The 20,000-nt window shown below is 20.4% G+C and overlaps 4 protein-coding genes across 4 annotated transcripts in view; 2 read left to right on the top strand and 2 right to left on the bottom strand.

Moving 5' to 3' along the window:
- PF3D7_1227500 (protein SOC2, putative) overlaps positions 1–5,976 on the top strand; it is a gene marked incomplete at both ends in the record, with an annotated part of 7,069 nt that extends 1,093 nt beyond the window's left edge. Inside the window, 2 exons of the mRNA XM_001350636.2 lie at positions 1–5,076; positions 5,234–5,976. The exon at positions 1–5,076 is cut by the window's left edge and continues 1,093 nt beyond it. Of these exons, the coding sequence (XP_001350672.2) occupies positions 1–5,076; positions 5,234–5,976 (5,819 nt within the window). The remainder of the gene's footprint in view (positions 5,077–5,233) is intronic.
- Positions 5,977–7,331: 1,355 nt separating this feature from the next.
- On the top strand, positions 7,332–10,850 carry PF3D7_1227400 (conserved Plasmodium protein, unknown function; the record flags this gene model as incomplete). Its single annotated transcript, XM_001350635.1, has 1 exon — positions 7,332–10,850. One exon carries the CDS (start codon positions 7,332–7,334, stop codon positions 10,848–10,850), a length of 3,519 nt encoding a protein of 1,172 aa, XP_001350671.1.
- Positions 10,851–11,261: 411 nt separating this feature from the next.
- Positions 11,262–14,750, bottom strand: PF3D7_1227300 (conserved Plasmodium protein, unknown function; the record flags this gene model as incomplete). Its single annotated transcript, XM_001350634.1, has 1 exon — positions 11,262–14,750. One exon carries the CDS (start codon positions 14,748–14,750, stop codon positions 11,262–11,264), a length of 3,489 nt encoding a protein of 1,162 aa, XP_001350670.1.
- Positions 14,751–15,777: 1,027 nt separating this feature from the next.
- Positions 15,778–20,000, bottom strand: part of PF3D7_1227200 (potassium channel K1) — a gene marked incomplete at both ends in the record, with an annotated part of 6,095 nt that continues 1,872 nt past the window's right edge. The window contains 2 exons of the mRNA XM_001350633.2: positions 15,778–15,804; positions 15,999–20,000. The exon at positions 15,999–20,000 is cut by the window's right edge and continues 1,872 nt beyond it. Of these exons, the coding sequence (XP_001350669.2) occupies positions 15,778–15,804; positions 15,999–20,000 (4,029 nt within the window). The remainder of the gene's footprint in view (positions 15,805–15,998) is intronic.

Raw genomic sequence — 20,000 nt, 5'->3', positions numbered from 1 at the left:
AATACAACAGTAGTGATGATTTTATATTCTATAAAAACTTTTATGATAATAATGATTTGTTATATAAAAATAAAAAGGATACAATGAAACATTGTGATTATATAAATACATTAGTTTCCCAGAGAAAATTCCGGACCGTCCAAAAAAAATTCATATCAAAAGGATGTTATAATAAAATAATAAAAATAAAGAGAAAAGACATACTACACTCTTTCTTCGACGATGTATATTTTTATGTATATAATAAAGATAAAAATATATTTATTAGAAATATATATGATATACTGAAATGTTTATGTACAGATCATATATTTTTTTTTTATCGAACCATAAAAGCTCTATTTCTTTATAATTATAAATATTATAATAATATCTATAAAAAAGAAAATATCTCAAATATATTTTTATTGAACAAAAGAAATGATATGTTGCACATGTATGATATTATATATAATATTAATTATTATAGTTATGGAGTTCATAAAAATACGTATCCTTTTATTAATCTCTCTAATAAATATTTCATTTCTTTTTTGGATGGACAAAGGATAATAATTCCTTTACGAAATGTAAAAGTATTCTTACCACAAGAAATTATTAATAAGCATCTTTATATATCATCGAATTTATATGATATACTACATAAAAATTTGACACCTACTACTAAAAGGAATTTTTCTTTAGTATACAAGAGTAAGGATGGGAATAAAAAAAGGAAGAAGAAAAGAAAAAAAAATGAGCAACCTTTTGTAAAGAGATATAATAAATATAATGTAAAGGAGGGATATAATAATATATGTGATGGTAATATGTGTGATAATTGTGTCGATTCCAATTTTGATAATTATCATCATGAAGATATATTTATCAATGGATGTAAAACAAAAAAAAGAAAAAAAAAAACAAATTATATAGGATATAGTTCATGTGACGAAGAGGAATGTTTTATTTCCGAAGAAAAGAAAAGGATGTCGAGGATATGTCCATTTATAAATTATATGAATGATAAAATTATGAACTCATATTTATCAGAAGCGGTGTTTGAACAGAAGACTCTTGAAATGGAGCTATCCATTTTAAACAAAGGGGGAAAAAAAGGGAAAAATATTATAAGAAATGAAAAAGAAGATGGTATGGTAGTGTGTCCAGAGATGAGTGAAGAGGATATATTGCCCGAACATCTTATAAATAAAAATAAAAATAATAATAATAATAAAAATAATAAAAATAATAAAAATAACCAAAATAACAATAATAATAATAATGACAACAATAATAATAACCAAAATAACATTAATAATGATAGATGGTTCGATGATGAGGCTTCAAACACCTCGTGCGATAAACAAATGATTTGTATGAATAAAGAAAAGAAAGTGCTAATAAAAAAAAAAATGGATGGAGTATTATGTGATGAGTTGCCACAAGAATGTATAGATAATATGTTAAGAAGTACATGTAGTATAAGTATCCCTGGATTAGTTGAAAAAGAAAATAAAGATGATACTGGAGAGAATATGATTACTAGGTCGAATATATATAATGGGAATAAAATTAATGATAAATCATATGATGAATACACATCATATGATAATAATTGTAAGGATAATTATATTAATATTTCTAATAATAATGAGAAGTCGGTGGACGAGACAGCTGATTGTGTTTCATATAAGGATAATAATAAGAACAATAATGATTATATTAATAACAATCCTTATGATGATAGAATGAACGAAGTAGATGATTTGTCCCCCAAATGTAATGAATGTACTTTAAATGATTCTAATATATTGGGTTATGGAAATTATGAATGTACTAAAAAAAATACGCCCTTTGATGAAGAATGTTGTAAAGAGAAAATGAATGGTGGTGATTTGGTGGAAGTAGAGGTTATGGAAAGACATAGTAATATATTAATTAACAGAGGAATAAAAACAAAGAAATGTGTTGATTATTCTTTATATAATACATATGCGAAATCATCATTTTTACAATGTGCTGAACAAGCAGATAATCATTTTATAGGAAATTATTTAGATAGATATAGTGATGAGAATTATTACCATTTAAGACAAAAAATAAAATTATGTTTATCAAGAACATTTGCTAATTTGAAGACAACTAGGGAAACTTGTGTTTTACATTTTACAAATTTGATTTTTGATTTATATATAAGTAGATTTAATTCAAAAGATGAAATAATTAAAAGTATAATTGATGATATTGTAACAGATGAAAAACAATTTTCTGATGTAATGATACAATTATTAAAAGAATATTATCCAAAGATATATAATGATTTTATATATAAAGAACAATTAAAAAATAAATATAAAATATTATATGAAGAATTAAAAGATTCATGTGATTTAATTTATCATTTTATAGCAATTATCTGCTTATTTATTTCACAAAAATATTATAATTATAGATTGATATCTATTGATTTAATAGCAAGAACATATTGTAAAAGTCATTTAGAAGGATTAAAAAAAGTATATTCATATGATAATATATTAATAAAAGATGCATCTCCAGATTATTATTCAGCTACACAATATTTAGATACAACTTTCTCATCATACAGTGTAAACAAAAATTTCGCTTTAGAAATTGAAATATGTATACTTAAAAAATTAAATTATGATTTATCTATACCAACACCATATAGCTTATTAGATAGTCTATTAAAAGCTAATGAAAATCTTAATTTCTTAAAAACAAGAAATGATTATAATTCAACAGAAGGGGAAATCCTATTAAGAATTGCAAGTATCGATAACACTTTCTTAAAATATAAATCTTCAACATTGGCCATGGCTATTTATGAAATACTCAACTTTAATATATGTAAAGACAAAATGCAGAAAGAACTTTTTGTTTTTTCACAAAATAATACTTATTATGATATAACTACTAATATGGATTATACACCTCAAAATGTCTTTACCAAAAATGAACAGATGGCTGATAAACAAAAAATCGAAATTTATTCTGAACAAAAATACGACCACACAAATGATACAACTATTAATAATAATAATAATAAATATAATGATGGTCATGGTGATAATAATAATAAATATAATGATGGTCATGGTGATAATAATAATAAATATAATGATGGTCATGGTGATAATAATAATAAATATAATGATGGTCATGGTGATGATAACAATGTTGATAAGGGTACACACAAAAACAAACCAATACAATTACAAAATAAATACCAGTCCTCTATTCCTTTAGATAATGAAAGAAAAGAAAAAGAAAAAAAAAACGAATTAAAATTATTAAAAAGACAAGCAAGGAGTTTGGTTATTGCTGAAGAAGAGGATCGATTTATAACAGCATCTAAATATATTAATGAAAAAAATAAAATGTTTAAATTAATAAAAAATATTATAATATATCTGTGTTCACTTATGAAAAAAAAAATACCCAAGTCTTATTATAAATGTGACTATGATTTTAGTAATAAACTAAATTATTATATAAAGCGTTTCCAAAAAGGAAAACAAGATTATATGAAAAAAATAAATAACAACAATAATAATGATGCAAATAATAATAATAATAATAATAATGAAAATAATAATGGAAATAATAATAATTCCATTTTTAAAGATGGATGTAAGCAGGACACATATTATAATAAAAAAAAAAGAAAATTTCAACAATCTTATTCATCCACGTGCACAACGGACATTAGAGATATTAATCAAGATAGTGCAAACACAAAAAAGGACACACAAAAAATAGAAAATAACATATATGATGATAATAATAAATTTAGTTATCACAAAAATAAGAAAATAAATACATATAAAGAAGAACATTTACACAAGCAGGAAAAAAATACAAAAGTTATTCAACAGGTGACCGCAAATAAAATTAATCAAAATATAGACAACTCATTAAAAAAAAATAAGAAATTATATAAGAAACAAGAAAAAAATGAAAAAGTATTTTGTGAAACCAAGAAAAAAATTATTAAACGTTTCAAAAAATATATGAAGAAATTAATAAAAACCAAATATGACGATATACCAATACAATATTGTACATCATATATTTTACAAGGAAAACAATTAAAGGTATACCTAAGGAAAAAAGATCATCATGATATTCATATGAATAATAATAATAATAATAATAATAATCAAAATAATAATAATTGTTGTGGTATCATTAAATTAGAAACCCACAATAAATCAAAAAATAATTATATCATTGGAACGCGTACGAAATCCACAGATGAACATCTTATATATTATTATAATTATATTAGCAAACTAAGAAACAGACTAATTAAAGGCTTGAAATATTTCCTATTTCGAATTAATAAAATAAAAAAAAGAAAAGTCCGCCTACATATTATGAACTTGAATTATTTAATTAATAAAAAAAAAAAAAAAAAAAATATCAAGAAAAAAAAAACTATAATCAAAAATATGTCTTTCTATAAACAACTCATAAAAGAAATAAAGATTTTATTCTTGTGGATTTATAAATTAACAAATATTGAAATAAGACCACTCATACATTTTAAGGATTTAAAACATATCACCATTATAAAAAAATATGAACAAAACTATTCCCACTATATTATGAGCAAGTTTAATAATTCACACAATACACAAGATCCATCCTATAGTAAAAAAAGTAAAAATAAAAATAAAAACAAAAATAATTACAATATGACAAATAATAATAATTATGAGAACCCTACCATTGTGAAAAAATCTAATAAAGAAGAAACAAAAAAAAATATAAAAAAAAATGAACATGTGAAAAATAAGTACAGTGGAAAAAATACTCAAAAATGTTCACCAGCGATTACTTTAAATACATCTAAAGAAAATGTACAAATTAATAAGGATATAAAAAATATGAAAAAAAAAGGGAAAACCAAAATGAATCAAGAATATATAGAGGAAGTAATTAAATGTATTACATGGGATGATAAAACATTCTATCCATTTGTAAAACACAACTCTTTAATGAGTACAAATCAAAAGAGTTCTCATAAGAAAGAGGGAGAAAAGAGTCATTCGGCTTGTGAATATAAAGGTAACATCATAAGTAAAATTTTGTAAATATTACAAGGGAAAAAATGTGCATATATTATATGCACATAATATATATATATATATATATATATATATTTATTTATTTATTTATTTATTTATTTATACACAATTTTGTTACCCTTTTATTTAATGTACAGATAATAAGAACGAGTTAGGATACCGGGAAAATGAAAAAGATGTGGGTCGTGAAAATAAGGCAATTTTTTTTGAACAGCATATGAGTAGAAGCAATAATAAAAACATGGATACAACACCTGGTGCAGATGAGAAACAAAATAAAAAAATAAATATTATAAACGATATGGAAAATAAGAAAGGGAAAGAAAATAAAAGTACATATGAAAGTATCGATGGATATACATCACAATATGAAAACTTATATACAAATATACAGCCTAATCAGTATAACAACGAATATACAGATCAATATAATTATCAACGTAATTATCAATATAATGAAAATTATAATAATAACAAGTTTTCTATAAAGAAAAAAGAATACGAAACATCCTTAGAAAAAATGAAAAACACTTTAGACGATACTCTTCCTAACAATACTCCTGTTCTTTCACCAACCGATTTACAAAAAAATATAGATAAAATAAAAAACACAGACTGGATTACCATAAATGATCCACAAGTAGATGAATGTGCTAAGGAATTAATGGAGTGTTTTTTAAAATGGAAAAATAAAAATTATATTTCCAAAAATTGGACTTTCAATGAATATCCAAATTGTAAAGATTATTATTTTTCATTAGTTTTTGGAGATTTGAAATCTTCTGAAACACTTAAAGGCATAATAGAAATGATACATATGAAATATAATCATTTGTTAAATATATACAAAGAGATAAATATACAAAATGATATATTATAATATTAAAAGGGACCACAAATAAATAAATACATACATATATATATATATATATATATTTTACATATTATACATATTATACATATTTATGTCTTTTATTTTATGATTTTTTTTTTTTTTTTTTTTCTGTACATTATATATATATATATATATATATATATATTTATATATATAACCGCTCCACATATAAATAATAATATTTTTATGTTTTTATTTTATTTTATTTTATTTTATTAATTTCTTTTGAATTTCCGAGAAGACTAATAATGTCCATATATACTTTTTTTCTCATGATAATTGTTATAATATTATTAATATATATAAAATATATATATATATATATATATATGTGTGATATTTTTCCTTTTTATTTATTTATCCCTACTTTTTTATTATTTTTTTTTTTTTTTTATGTTTTATCAAAATGATATTTAAAAACTTATAAAAGACCATATAAATAAAAAATATAAATGACATAGTTTTTTATATTCTTATTTTAAATAATAAATAAAGGAATACATATAACGTACATTAATATATTATATATATATATATATATATATATATATATATGTATGATTGTTTAATTTTTTTTTTTTTTTTTTTTTTTTTTTTATATCATTCTGTTTTATTAAATATATAAATTATATCATGTAGAAATTATTATTAATATTATTATAAATTTATCATAATATATATCTTTTTATATTAAAAAAAAAAAAAAAAAAAAAAAAAAAAGCAAATAATAATATTATATATAATTAAGGTAATTTTTATTTCTTAAGGAAAAGAGTGTACAGAAATTTTTATTAACTACCTTTAAGGATTACTTTTCTCGTATATAATAATAAAATTATTCAAATATATCATCAACATATATATATATATATATATATATATATATTATATATATATATTAAATATATAATTATATTATATATATAAATTTTATAAATATTAACATTTTAACCTTTATGTACAATTATATTTTTTATAATGTTTATAAATAAAAAAATAAAATTATATATTTTTTCTTTATAATTTTTTTTTTTTTTTTTTTATTTAATAGTTCATCTTATTCTTTCTTTTTTTTTTTTTTTTTTTTTTTTTGTCACATATAAAAAAAAAATATATAATATTATTATATATATATATATCACCCTTGATGTTTGATATATTGTAAAATCATTTTATTAAATACCTTTTTAAAATTTTTTATCGTCATATTTTTATTTTTATCTTTTCCTTGTGTATCCAATAAAATATATATATATATATATTTATATATATATATATATATTTATATATATATATATATATTTATATATATATATATATATTTATATATATAACGTAGCATGAAAAAAAAAAAAAAAAGAATCAAGAAAACAAATATACTTTACGTAAAGGATGGAAAAAACAAACTGAAAAATAATAAGAAAAAGAATAAGATAAAGGCAAAGAAAAAAAAAAAAGATAAAAAAGAAAAAATTGTATATAACAATAATATGTTGAATAACATTACAGGAGAAATCAATATAGATTATAAAGAAAAGATAAGACATAATAATAATGATGATGAACAAGTAGAAGATAAAAAGAAAGAAAACAAAAATATTTATAATAATTACAATAATTTACAAAATATGAATAATGAAAAGGATGGGGCCAAATATTATGTGAACACTAATTTAGTAAAAGAGAGTAACTATGAACATTTTCATAATTATGTAAAAGTAAAAAGCGATATAAATAAAATAAATCATGTGGATAATATAAAGGAAAAAAATAGAGTAAATACCATAAGTGCAGAAAATGTTATAAATACTGTACATATTATACCAAAAGGTATTTATGACAAAATAAATAATTATAATAATATAAACAATATAAATAATTCGAAGGACTTACAACATTTTAGAGAAAACAATGAATTGATAATAAATGAAGGGAATTGGAAAAATCAATTTTTTAAAAATGGAAAATTCAAAAATTGTATAACATATAAGAATAAGAGTAGATATTATAACAACATTAAAGGGAATAATATTAATAATAATAATATGAATAATTATAGTAATAATTATTATAATAATAGTTGTAAGAAAGTTAAACGTCTATGGAATACAGATATATTTAAAACTAATAAAAAAAGGAATATTAAATATGCATCCTTATTTAATAATAATTACCATACAACAAATATAATATATGAAAAGAGTAGTAACAAAAGTTTTAAGAAAGATATGATGTCTTATATAGAAGAAATGAAAAATATATATATACCTACCAATGCAGAATTTGTAAAGGTAGCTGATGATATTAAAAATAAATATTATAAAGATAATATATATGATGGAAATAATATATGTGATGGAAATAATATATATTGTAATAATAATAACATATGTTGTAATAATAATAACATATGTTGTAATAATAATAACATATATTGTAATAATAATAACATATATGATAATAATACGTGTGACAAATTAAAAAGAACCAAACAAAATGAAAGAAATATAATAGATATATTTGAAAATGAATATATAAATAATTCTTTCTTAGAATTATATTATAATATAGGAAAAGACATTATATATTTAGTACATGTTATGAAACCAACACTTTATGAAATATATATGAGAAGAAGTGTATTATATAATTTACATTTATTTTTAAAAGAAATATATAGCGACTATTGTATGATCATATTTGGTTCTTGTAATAATGATATAGATATATATAACTCAGATATTGATATATGTATATATAATACAATACAATCAGATTTAATTAATATTAGAAAATTATATAAAAATATGTTACATCATCCACTTTTTGAAAATGTTAGTATTAAAAAAATTGTACATGCAAAAGTACCCATTATTAAATGCTTTTTTAATTATACAAAATTATCGGTTGATATTTCTTTTAATCAACTAAGTGCCCTCACAAGTACAATACAAACACAAACCTATATACAAAAAAATCCATTAATAAAATATATACTTATATTCTTAAAAATGTTTTTGTATCAACATGATTTAAACGATGCCTCCAAGGGGGGAATCAGTTCCTTTAACATCTTATTATTGCTGGCCCAATTTTTGAATTCGCAAAGTTTTATATTTTATGAAAAACATAATGAGGAAAATAGTAATCTGAATAATAATGATAATATCCATACAAATAATAGCAATAATAATAATATCCATACAAATAATAGCAATAATAATAATATCCATACAAATAATAGCAATAATAAGAATAATAGTAGTGATCTCCTTAGAGGGGAACATATAAAGAACGAACTTCTTTTCATAGGTGAAGTAGTCTTTAAATTTATTTATTATTATGGTCTTTTTAAAGATAAAAATAAATTATTTTATTTTTTACAAAATCATTATCATACAACTAATTTGTTAAACCATATTTCCTTTTTTAGTACAAACAAATCTTCAAAACATTTTTATGCACATATGAACGATTCAGCTAACATATTTCATGACATTTTTTGTAAAATACAAATTATTAATCCAGTTGAAAAAGAAAATGTTTCTAGGATTTCTTTTGATAAAATTATAAAAATTAGATTGTGTTTTAAACAAGCAGCTTTTTCAATGATCACACTCATTTTAAATTATATAAATAAATATATTTTTAAGAAATCTGATATTCTAAAACATCATACACATTCGTATTATAAAATATTTAATAATTGTATCCATTTCATTTCCTTATTAAACTCTTTAGGAGATACCTTTCTTAGTAAGAATCTAAATAATTATTATAACTTTGTTTATAATAATGTAAACACACTTTTACAAATATTGAATGATAATCAAGAAGATATGGAAAAAATAAAAACCGATTCCGAAGACATTAATGAGAAATACATCAGTGATCATAAAAGCCACAATCTAGAAGATAAACAAATCAGTGATATTATATCATGTCAAAAATCCCAACAAATATATACACAACAAAATGTATATAATAAATCATTTATACAAACACATATAGGAGACCATGTTCATATAAGTAATGTTACATCAGCATATAACGATTTAGATAAGGAACAAATAAATACGATAGAACCTCATTTTAAAAATGAAGAAAAAAAAGAAACACAAACGAAATCCGTACAACACTCAGACAATTTTATAAAATTTAAAGAAATTAATAGTGATAATACTACATATGAAAAAAATAAAATCATTTATACGAATGATAATATGGAAGTGAGTACGGACAGTGGCTTATCCATATGGAATAATATAATAAACATACAAGAAAATAATAATAATGATAATGATAATAATAATGATAATAATAATGATAATAATAATGATAATAATAATGATAATAATAATGATAATAATAATAATAATAATGATAATAATAATGACCAAGAAAAAGACAACATGTCGGACATAAAAAATATTAAATTAGGTAATAAGAAACTTATTAAACAATTGCATACATATATTAAAAAACGTGATTTACAAAAATTCAAAAATAAAATTAAAAAAATATTTAAATCATTTGATAATAATAATAATAATAATAATAATTTAAAAAATAAGCCTAGCGAATTCGTTAAAAATATTTGTCAACATTTAACGACACTTAATCATTTTATGGATGTTCATGACATTTTATCCAAACGGTTTTATTATTATTATATATATAATGATACGTTTAAAGAATTGAAAAATGATGTTTTATTAACAAATGATAACAAACTAATTCAGAAACAAAAAAAAGAAATGTTAAAAAAGTTAATCAAAATGAAAAATTATTACGCATATAATTTTTTGAATCTAGACATAAACACTAATGTTTTTGTACAACCAGAGGTACAACAGTAAAAATATAAATATAAATATAAATATGTATGTGTATGTATATGTATATATGTATATGTGTATATCTTAATATATAGTGTCAATGAATAAATCATAAATCATATAATATTATTATGTATTAATATATTTTTATATACCACAATGAAGAAAATTTAAAAAATAAATGCAATTGGAAAAGGTACATATATTTATGTGTACATTCCATTTTATAGTAATATAAAAAATGTATACATATATATATATATATATATATATATATATTTATTTATTTATTTATATATATATATATATATATTTTTTTTTTTGTATTTATCCCTTTTTGAATTTCAAAAAGATGATAAAATTAAAAACTTATAAAATTATAAACTTTTTTGTTTTCCCTTCACAATAATTTTTTTTTTTTTTTTTTTTCGTTTATATACTTTCAATCAACATATACTTTTCCTTCAAATCATGTATCAACTTGTCGATAAAATAAGTTATGTTAGATATTTTGGTCTTATCTACATTATGGATATAATCATAATTTATGTTGTTTTCCTTATTATCATAATTTTTATTAATATTTTCTTTAAATTGATTTTTTCCATCGTTTTTATTTTCCATTTGTTCTGTTGTTAACTTTTCATAAAACTGCAAAGGAGGGAAAATAAAATGAAATATTCTTACTGTATTATTGTGATCTTCAGGTTGACCTTTCTTTATATATTTCATTATAGTCATTATAAAAGAATATATAAATGAATATATAATCGGTCTCTTATTTTTATATACTATATCATGAACATATGGAAATGAACAATTTATACAATATATATTATACAATTTGCATAAATCTAATATTTTAAATAAAGAAAAAAGTATTATTTTAAAACTTTTTCTATTTATCTTCTTAGGTATTAGTACATGAAATATAATGTCTATATATATTTTTTTTTTTTTTTTTTTGGGGAACATTTTCTCATTTATCGAAAAATGGCTAGTTCGCATGACTTGTTCAGGCATATTTAGTAAACTAAAAAAAAAATTATCAAAGGGAATATAATTAAGATTATCCAAATTATGATTATTATAATAAATATTATTTTCCTCTTTATTTTTTATATCCTTATTATTATTATTATTATTATTATTATCATTCTTATTATTCTTATTATTATTATTATCATTATTATTATCACCAGTTTGATGGTTTTCCTTGAAGTTATTTTTCCCTTGCATAGCTATCTTTAAATTTTTATGTCTTGTTATTATAATGGTCCCATAAGACAACGATTCATTTTTTTCACTGATATCATTACATATATTTTTTATACTTTTCTTATATAAATCATCTGAAAATAATTTTTCTTTTTTTCCTTTATACATTTCTTTTACAACATGTAATTGCTCTTTTATGGTTGGGAAAATAAAATCCATTTTTGTTAAGCTTATATTAAAAATATTATTATATACATTTTCTTTTGTATAATTAGATATATCTTCATTAATAAAAAGAATAAGACAATTTAATTTTTTATCTTTTATAGTTAATTTATTTATTTTGATATCATTATTATTATTATTATTGTTATTATTATATATATTTTCATCCATCTTATTATTCATAAAATATAGTGTGTTATTATTATTTATATAATTATAGGTACTACTATAATTATGATTAAAAAATTCCTTTGCTCCTTTTCTTTTTTTTTTATATTTAAAATATCCATTTTCATCAAAATAAAAAGATTCTTCACATTTTAAAGAGTCATCACCTTTTTGTTCTTTTATGTCATGAGCATTATATCCACTTAAAATATTATTTACCAACAAAGAATTATTATATATTGGTACAAACTTATTCATATGTTCATTGTCTTTATTTATTTGTGTTCCCCCTTTTAAGAGATGCAAAATTTTTTTTTTCAAACCAGTAGGATTTGCCCATTCATTAGTATTCACATCCTTCTTTAATATATCTTCATCTTTCTGTATTTCCAAAACATTTGTTACTTTTTTTTTTTTTTCTTCATATATTTGAAAAGAGTTAAAATACTTATCTGGCCCCTTTTCGTTATTCATATTATATTGATAATACTTATTATAATTATAGATTTGCATTTTTCTTAAAGTTGTAAAAAAATTGTCTTGGAATTGTATGTTTTTCTTCTTGTCATATTCAAATATATGATATATTTCTCCTAAGCTAAATATTATAGAAACGTTCATTATGTTATATAAAGATTTTTTTATATGAAAGTGTAAATAATTATATATCATTATTTTACTTTTTATTAATTCATATAAATATTTAAAATGAAAACATTTTATTATATATTTATAATGGTAATAACATTCTTCGATATGATAGTAGGTCTTTATTTTATCTTCCATCGTAATATTATTCTTGTCATTATATATATAATTTTCTTTTATATCCTTACATTTATGTTTAGATAGATCATTCATATTTTCACACATATTATTAAAATTATTACAACCGGAATTATTAATATTACTCACATTATTATTATTATTATTATTACAAATATTATTATAATTATTATTATTATTGTTATGTTTTTTTTTTTTTTCCTCATTATGATACGGTCTTACTTCTTTTTGTATATCCCTCTCCTCTTCCACTGGTAAAGGAGGCAAAGACAAATTTTGTTTATTCTTTGATATAATACTAAAAATATAGAAAATATTTTCTTTATATTCTTTCATATTTATTTGTTGTATTATATTCATTTCATGTTCGATATGTCTACATAACGCATTTTTCTCTGCTATATGTTTAAAAACCATATCGTTTACATTTTTGTGATATTCTTCATTCTTCTTATGTATTTTTTTTTCATTTATAATATTTTCCATTTCGTTATTATGAGTAATAGATAATTGTTCTTTTTTCATATTCATTTTTTCTAAATTTTGTTTATGCTTTTTATTCATATATTTATACAAGTTGTATATATTTTTATATATATTAAGATAAATATCTTGACCTTTATTTATTGCGTAATTCACTTCCAAATTATTATTCTTATCATTATTATTATTATTATTACATTTTATGTTTAATTCTGTCAGATATTTCCAGTAATACACATGTGCATACAAATTATCCATCTCTTTTATCATATTTTTTATAATATCTTTTCTTTTTTTTAAATTATCCTCACATAAATAGATAGGACTCCTATTCTTCTTCAATTTTAAGTGATCATTGTTATTGTTTTTATAAAATAAGTTAGTTTCACAAATCCTTCTATTTGTATTGTTCTTCATATATATATTTTTTTTTAAAGAACCCTGAAAACTTGGTAATATTAATTTATCATTTTGTTTTTCATTTTTTTGTATGTCTTCACTTGTCTGTTTTTTCAAAGAATAAATACTGTCACATTTATTATCATTAAAACAAATGTTCATATGTTTATTCAATTTGTTTATATTCATGTATTCTACATTCTTATGATGTACACAATGTAATTTGTTTGCTTCTACATGACCATTTTTATTAATTCGATTTAATATTCTATATTTTTTATATATATTATTATCTATAACATTTTTTTTCATATTATTTTCCCTTTTTCTCTTTTCATTAAACTTATGTAGCAACATATCGAAGAGATATAAATTGTTTATATCTAATTCGTATACATACAAAGGGATATAAGATAAGATAACATAGTTGAATAACATATAATATTCTTCTAATAAATGTATAGTTTTATTATAACTCTCATATTTCTTTAATATATTCATATATGTTTTAATTAAAATTAAAATAAAATCCTCATGAAAATTATAAAACATCAAATTCATACAAAAAGGAGAAGTATTCCTTTTTACATTTTTATAATAATTTATCATTCGTCTTACAACAATATTTTTTATATCTACCATTTTGTATACACCCAAACGAAAAAAAAAAAAAAATAAAAAATAAGCAAAAAATAATAATGGTAATAATATAATAATAATAATAATAATAATAATATATTTATGTAATATATATAAACATATATTTTTTCATACTTTATTACTATAGACAAATTATTTTCTTTTACATTTTAACAGCAACATATCAAGGGAGAATTAATTTTTAAAATTAACAATTTAAAAGGTTATTTCATAAAATAAAAGGAAAAAAAATTAATGAATTATTTTTTTATAACATTCAGACAAAAAAAAAAAAAAAAAAATAAATAAATAAAATAAATAAATAAAATAAATAAATAAATAAAATAAATAAAATATAAAATAAATAAAATACATAATAAAACAACTAAAAAAAAAAAAAAAAAAATTAATAATTAAAATAAATTAAAAATATGTATATTATATTATAAGATTGCATATTCATAATTGTTACAAATAAAATCATATGTATATTACGATAAATAAAATATGTGATTAGGAACTACAAAGAATTATATAAAATAAATAATATAATATATATTATATATATAATATAAAATAAAATGTATTTATTTCCCCCCCATGTTTAAAACTTCAATTAAATACTTGAGGAAAAAAAGTTTCATGTAACTAACAAAAACGCACAACAATTTGATAATTTACAGGTATAGTAAATATGTTCAGAAATGAACACATATACAAACAAAACAAAAGAAGAATAAAAATAAATTAATAAAATAATAAAATAATAAAATTATATAAAATTATATATAATTATATAAAATATAAGAGCACTTATAATAATATTTATATATTCTCTTGTTTCCATAAATTATATTTTTACATGCGCATACACATTTATATATTCATAATTCTTTCCTTTATACCCCAAATATAATTATACATATATAATTATATATATAATACATTACTTAGATACATAATTATTTCATCTTATAATCCTTCATTCATTTTTTAATATCCACACTTTATTTTTCTTATCTTAAAAAAATTACATTCTGTGTGCAATAACATAAGCCTAAAAATAAAAAAAAAAAAAAAAAAAAATTATATATATAATATCATCATGTGTACATATAAATAAATAAATAAATATATATATATATATATATATATATATACAACTAGCCATTTATTTATTATTTATTATTTATTATTTATTATTTTATTATTATTTTTTTTTTTTTTTTTTTTTTTTTTTTTTTTCCTGACTTGGTCATGCGGTTCAATCTTCATCGTCCTGGATGGACAGGATAAAACGAAGATTTTTTTGGATTTATTGGACAAGGATGAGATGTCAATATATCTTAATATTCCAATACATAAGGATAGTTTATTATGTAAAAAGTATGAAAAGCATTTATAGAAGCTTTTTTTATAAAAATAGGAAGGGATAGGTACTAAATTAACATATCCTGTACTAAGATTTAAATTTTTATGAAATTTTTGTGCATTCTTCGAATATTCATTTATATCAATACCTATCAAAGAATAAATAACCGAATATTCGATTGCATATTTACTAATAGGTAATGAAAAGGAAACTAAATTGTGTAACATTTCATGAACAAAAATATTTGCTGATACTAATTCAAACGTATATATATATTCACCACAATTTTCCCATATTTTATTCATTTTCTCATTATCGTTATAATTTTCGTAGGACAAATTTATACTTCCATCAATATATTCCAGACTTTCTGAATTTTTAATTAAACAAATTAAGTAAGGGTTTTTATTGATATTAAATATGTTATTAACATTTAGTGCTCTTTTCTTTAACTTAATCATATTTTTCTTTTTCCTTTTTTTTTTTAATAATAAGCTTTCTCCACCATGGTCATTATTATTATCAACATTATCTTCATCATTATCATTATCTTCATCATCATCATCATAATTTGAAGATGACGAATCGTCATCTGATGAATAATTATCATCAAGAGAATCGTAACTCGAATCTGACATTTTACCCTTTATCATTTCATTTATATTTGGACTGTTATTAATATTGTCGTTTAAAAATATTCGTTCATTAATTGTTATATCGATGTATTCTTTTGGAAACGTCTTCCTTAATAAGTTAAAGTAATTCTCTTTATTTTTAGATATATAATTAAATAATTGATTTACAATATTTTTAATAATTATTACTTCGTTATCTATTCTATATGCATCTTTATCAATAAATAAACTATGGTTTGAATTTAATATAATAATTCTCTTTGCATAAAAAACACCAGCTTGTATTAAATTATAACTATTTAAAGGGGAACCTCTTATGAATACGACATTTTCTGAATAATTAAAAAGATCATTTTCATAATTAAATTTTGGGACATGTAATGATAAAATGATAATATTATATTTTATATCATCATTTAACTTTTTCATTTTTTTTCTTTTCCCTTTTTTGTTTTTTACTGTCTTGCTATATATATTATTATTATTATTATTATTATTATTATTATCATATGTGTGAATGTTACTATTATTTTTATTCCTATATGAAGAATTATATACGTTTCTCTTCAAGTATTTAAAAAACATGTGTATATTATCTGGCCACCCACATACTAGTAGTAATGGTTTATCCTTATCAACAAAAGCATCTTTATATGCTGATATGTAATTCTCCAATTCGCATATACCTAAAACGAGACTATAATACATATTTCTTTTCTTTTTTGGTACACTTTCAATTTGTAAATAATCAGAATCGTTGTTATCATCAACCTGATGTTCCGTCCTATCATCTTGATTTCTATTTTTTTTTTTTTGGTCCCCAAGGTTACTTTTTTTTTGATTGTATATACTCTTCATACTGTTTTTGCGATTTTTGACGGAACGATCAGAAGGATGTAGAGAATCATCATGACTTGTCAAGACAATTTTAACTTCATCTCCATCTATTTGAGTTTCTTTTATTTGTGTGTTTGTCACGAAATTCTTATGATCACTATTATGATGATCATCATCAGAATTAATCCAACTTTTTGAAAAGGTTGATTTATATTTTTCCTCAATTAATCTTTTATTATATTCATAAACCTTTTTTGATATATTATTTATAGAAGATAATTTTATTAAACTATCTAAGCTAGTTGTTAATATAATACCAGAAAATGCAGAAGTATAAAAATATTTATTTTCTTCTCCTATAATATAATTAACTGGATTTAAAAATATTTCTTTATTTATTGTTATAATACCAATCAGAAAAGCACTATATTTCTGATATAAATATTCAGAAGCTGTTTGAAAAAGAAAACCTCTCATACATTCAGGAAATTGAAATCTGTATATATTATATTTCAATCCTTCTAAATAATAGTACATATTTAAGTTAACCTTTTCTAACATGTAATAATAATTCTTATAACTTAGGTTATGTATATTTCGATCATCATTTGGATCTAGAGAATTTAAAAAAAAAAGATCATTCTTTTCTATACTTTCATTAATACTATCATTAATATTATCCTTTCCATTTGAATTCATATTTTTTTCCATATCTTTAATGATATTTTTATTCATATTTTTATTCATCCCTTCCTTAAGCATTACCTGCTTTTGTTCCTTTTGGTTCATTTCGAAGACTCCCTTTCCTTTAATTTGTGGATCCATATGATCATTCCTATTGTTACCCCTAGTACGACTTGTATTACTATTATTTTTCTCATCATGACTTATACCTTCAGCATCAAGTTGATGGTTTTGTCCTTTTTTGAAAAACAAACTAATTTTATTTATCAAATTTCCTTTCCTGCTTTTCTGTTGTGATGGCTGCTTAATTTTTAAATTGCTACTACTTAATCGTTCTCTATTTTTTCTTCTTAACATTCCATTATACATTAACAACTTCAAATCTATAATATATTTTTTTAAACTCTTGACCGCTTTAGGCTTATAAAAAAAATTGATGATAAGAAAGAACAAACCTTTACAATTAACACTTTTGGCTAGTAGGGCATATTTTAATTCCTCAATACTTATATAATTATAGACATTCATTGATTTTATTAATTCTTCATATGTATTATTAGATAATTGTAAAGTAATAGGTATTAAGGAATTACAAATATTATAAGTTCCTATAAACCTTAATAAACATTCTTGATCATCTTTTTCCTTGATAGAATATGAATTATTAATATTAATGTTCATTTCAAGATTTAACATATTATTTTTATTAATTTCGTTTTTATATTCTGAAAACAAATCAGAGTATTTCCAATTTTTTGTTTTGTCCTTTGAATATTTATTAATAATATTATTATGTAAAATATCATCAGAACTAATTCTTTGATTCTGATGATCATGATTATTAAAATTTATATTATTACTAGCCAAAAATATCTGTTGATACATTAAAGTATATTTTTCAGAATCTACATTATTCAAAATATATAAAGCTCTGGAATTTATTACAGCATCATATATAATACTAGGGCAAATAAAACATTCATTCCCTCCACTTATACAAATTTTTATATTCGTATTCTTTACAATACTTCCATATACATATCGATATATAACAACGGGTAAAGGTGTAAATAAGAATATAGATTCTACTGAATTAGGAAAACTATTATTTATACCTTTACATATATATAATAATTGAGTTGGACTTACAGGTCCTAATATTAAAATATAATCATCATCTTGCTTTGGTATTATACCCATAACAGTTTTAGGACTAAACATTGCCTCTTTTAATCTTTTAAATTGAGCAGCAACAAAACTAATACATGTAATTATAATAAACATTGTCAAGAATTTCCCAGCTTTTGTTACAGGAGTATAATCTCCATATCCTACAGTAGACATAGTTATAACACCAAAATATACAAAATCTAATGGCTTGACAAAATCTCGCTCAATATCTGGTGCTTCTAATATATACATGATACCTGAAAAAGTAAATAAAATAGCCAAGGCTAATATTATTATTCCTATAATTATTATCTTTACATCATTCAACCAAAAAAAACATGAACTAATGGTACTCTCCGCTCTTACTAAACGTAAAAAACGTAAAGGTCCTAATATTAAAAACCAATAATTATGATTAATATTATCCTGCACAAAGAAATTCATAATTAATGATGATACAGGTGTTGTTATAAAATCAATTAACGAGAAAAAGGAAAAAATATATTTTAATTTATTATTAGAAAAATATAAACCAAAAAAATAATCAAAAACACC

This window comes from Plasmodium falciparum (assembly GCF_000002765.6).
Source record: "Plasmodium falciparum 3D7 genome assembly, chromosome: 12".
NCBI lineage: Eukaryota > Apicomplexa > Aconoidasida > Haemosporida > Plasmodiidae > Plasmodium > Plasmodium falciparum.
This window is presented reverse-complemented; position numbering and strand designations above follow the sequence as displayed.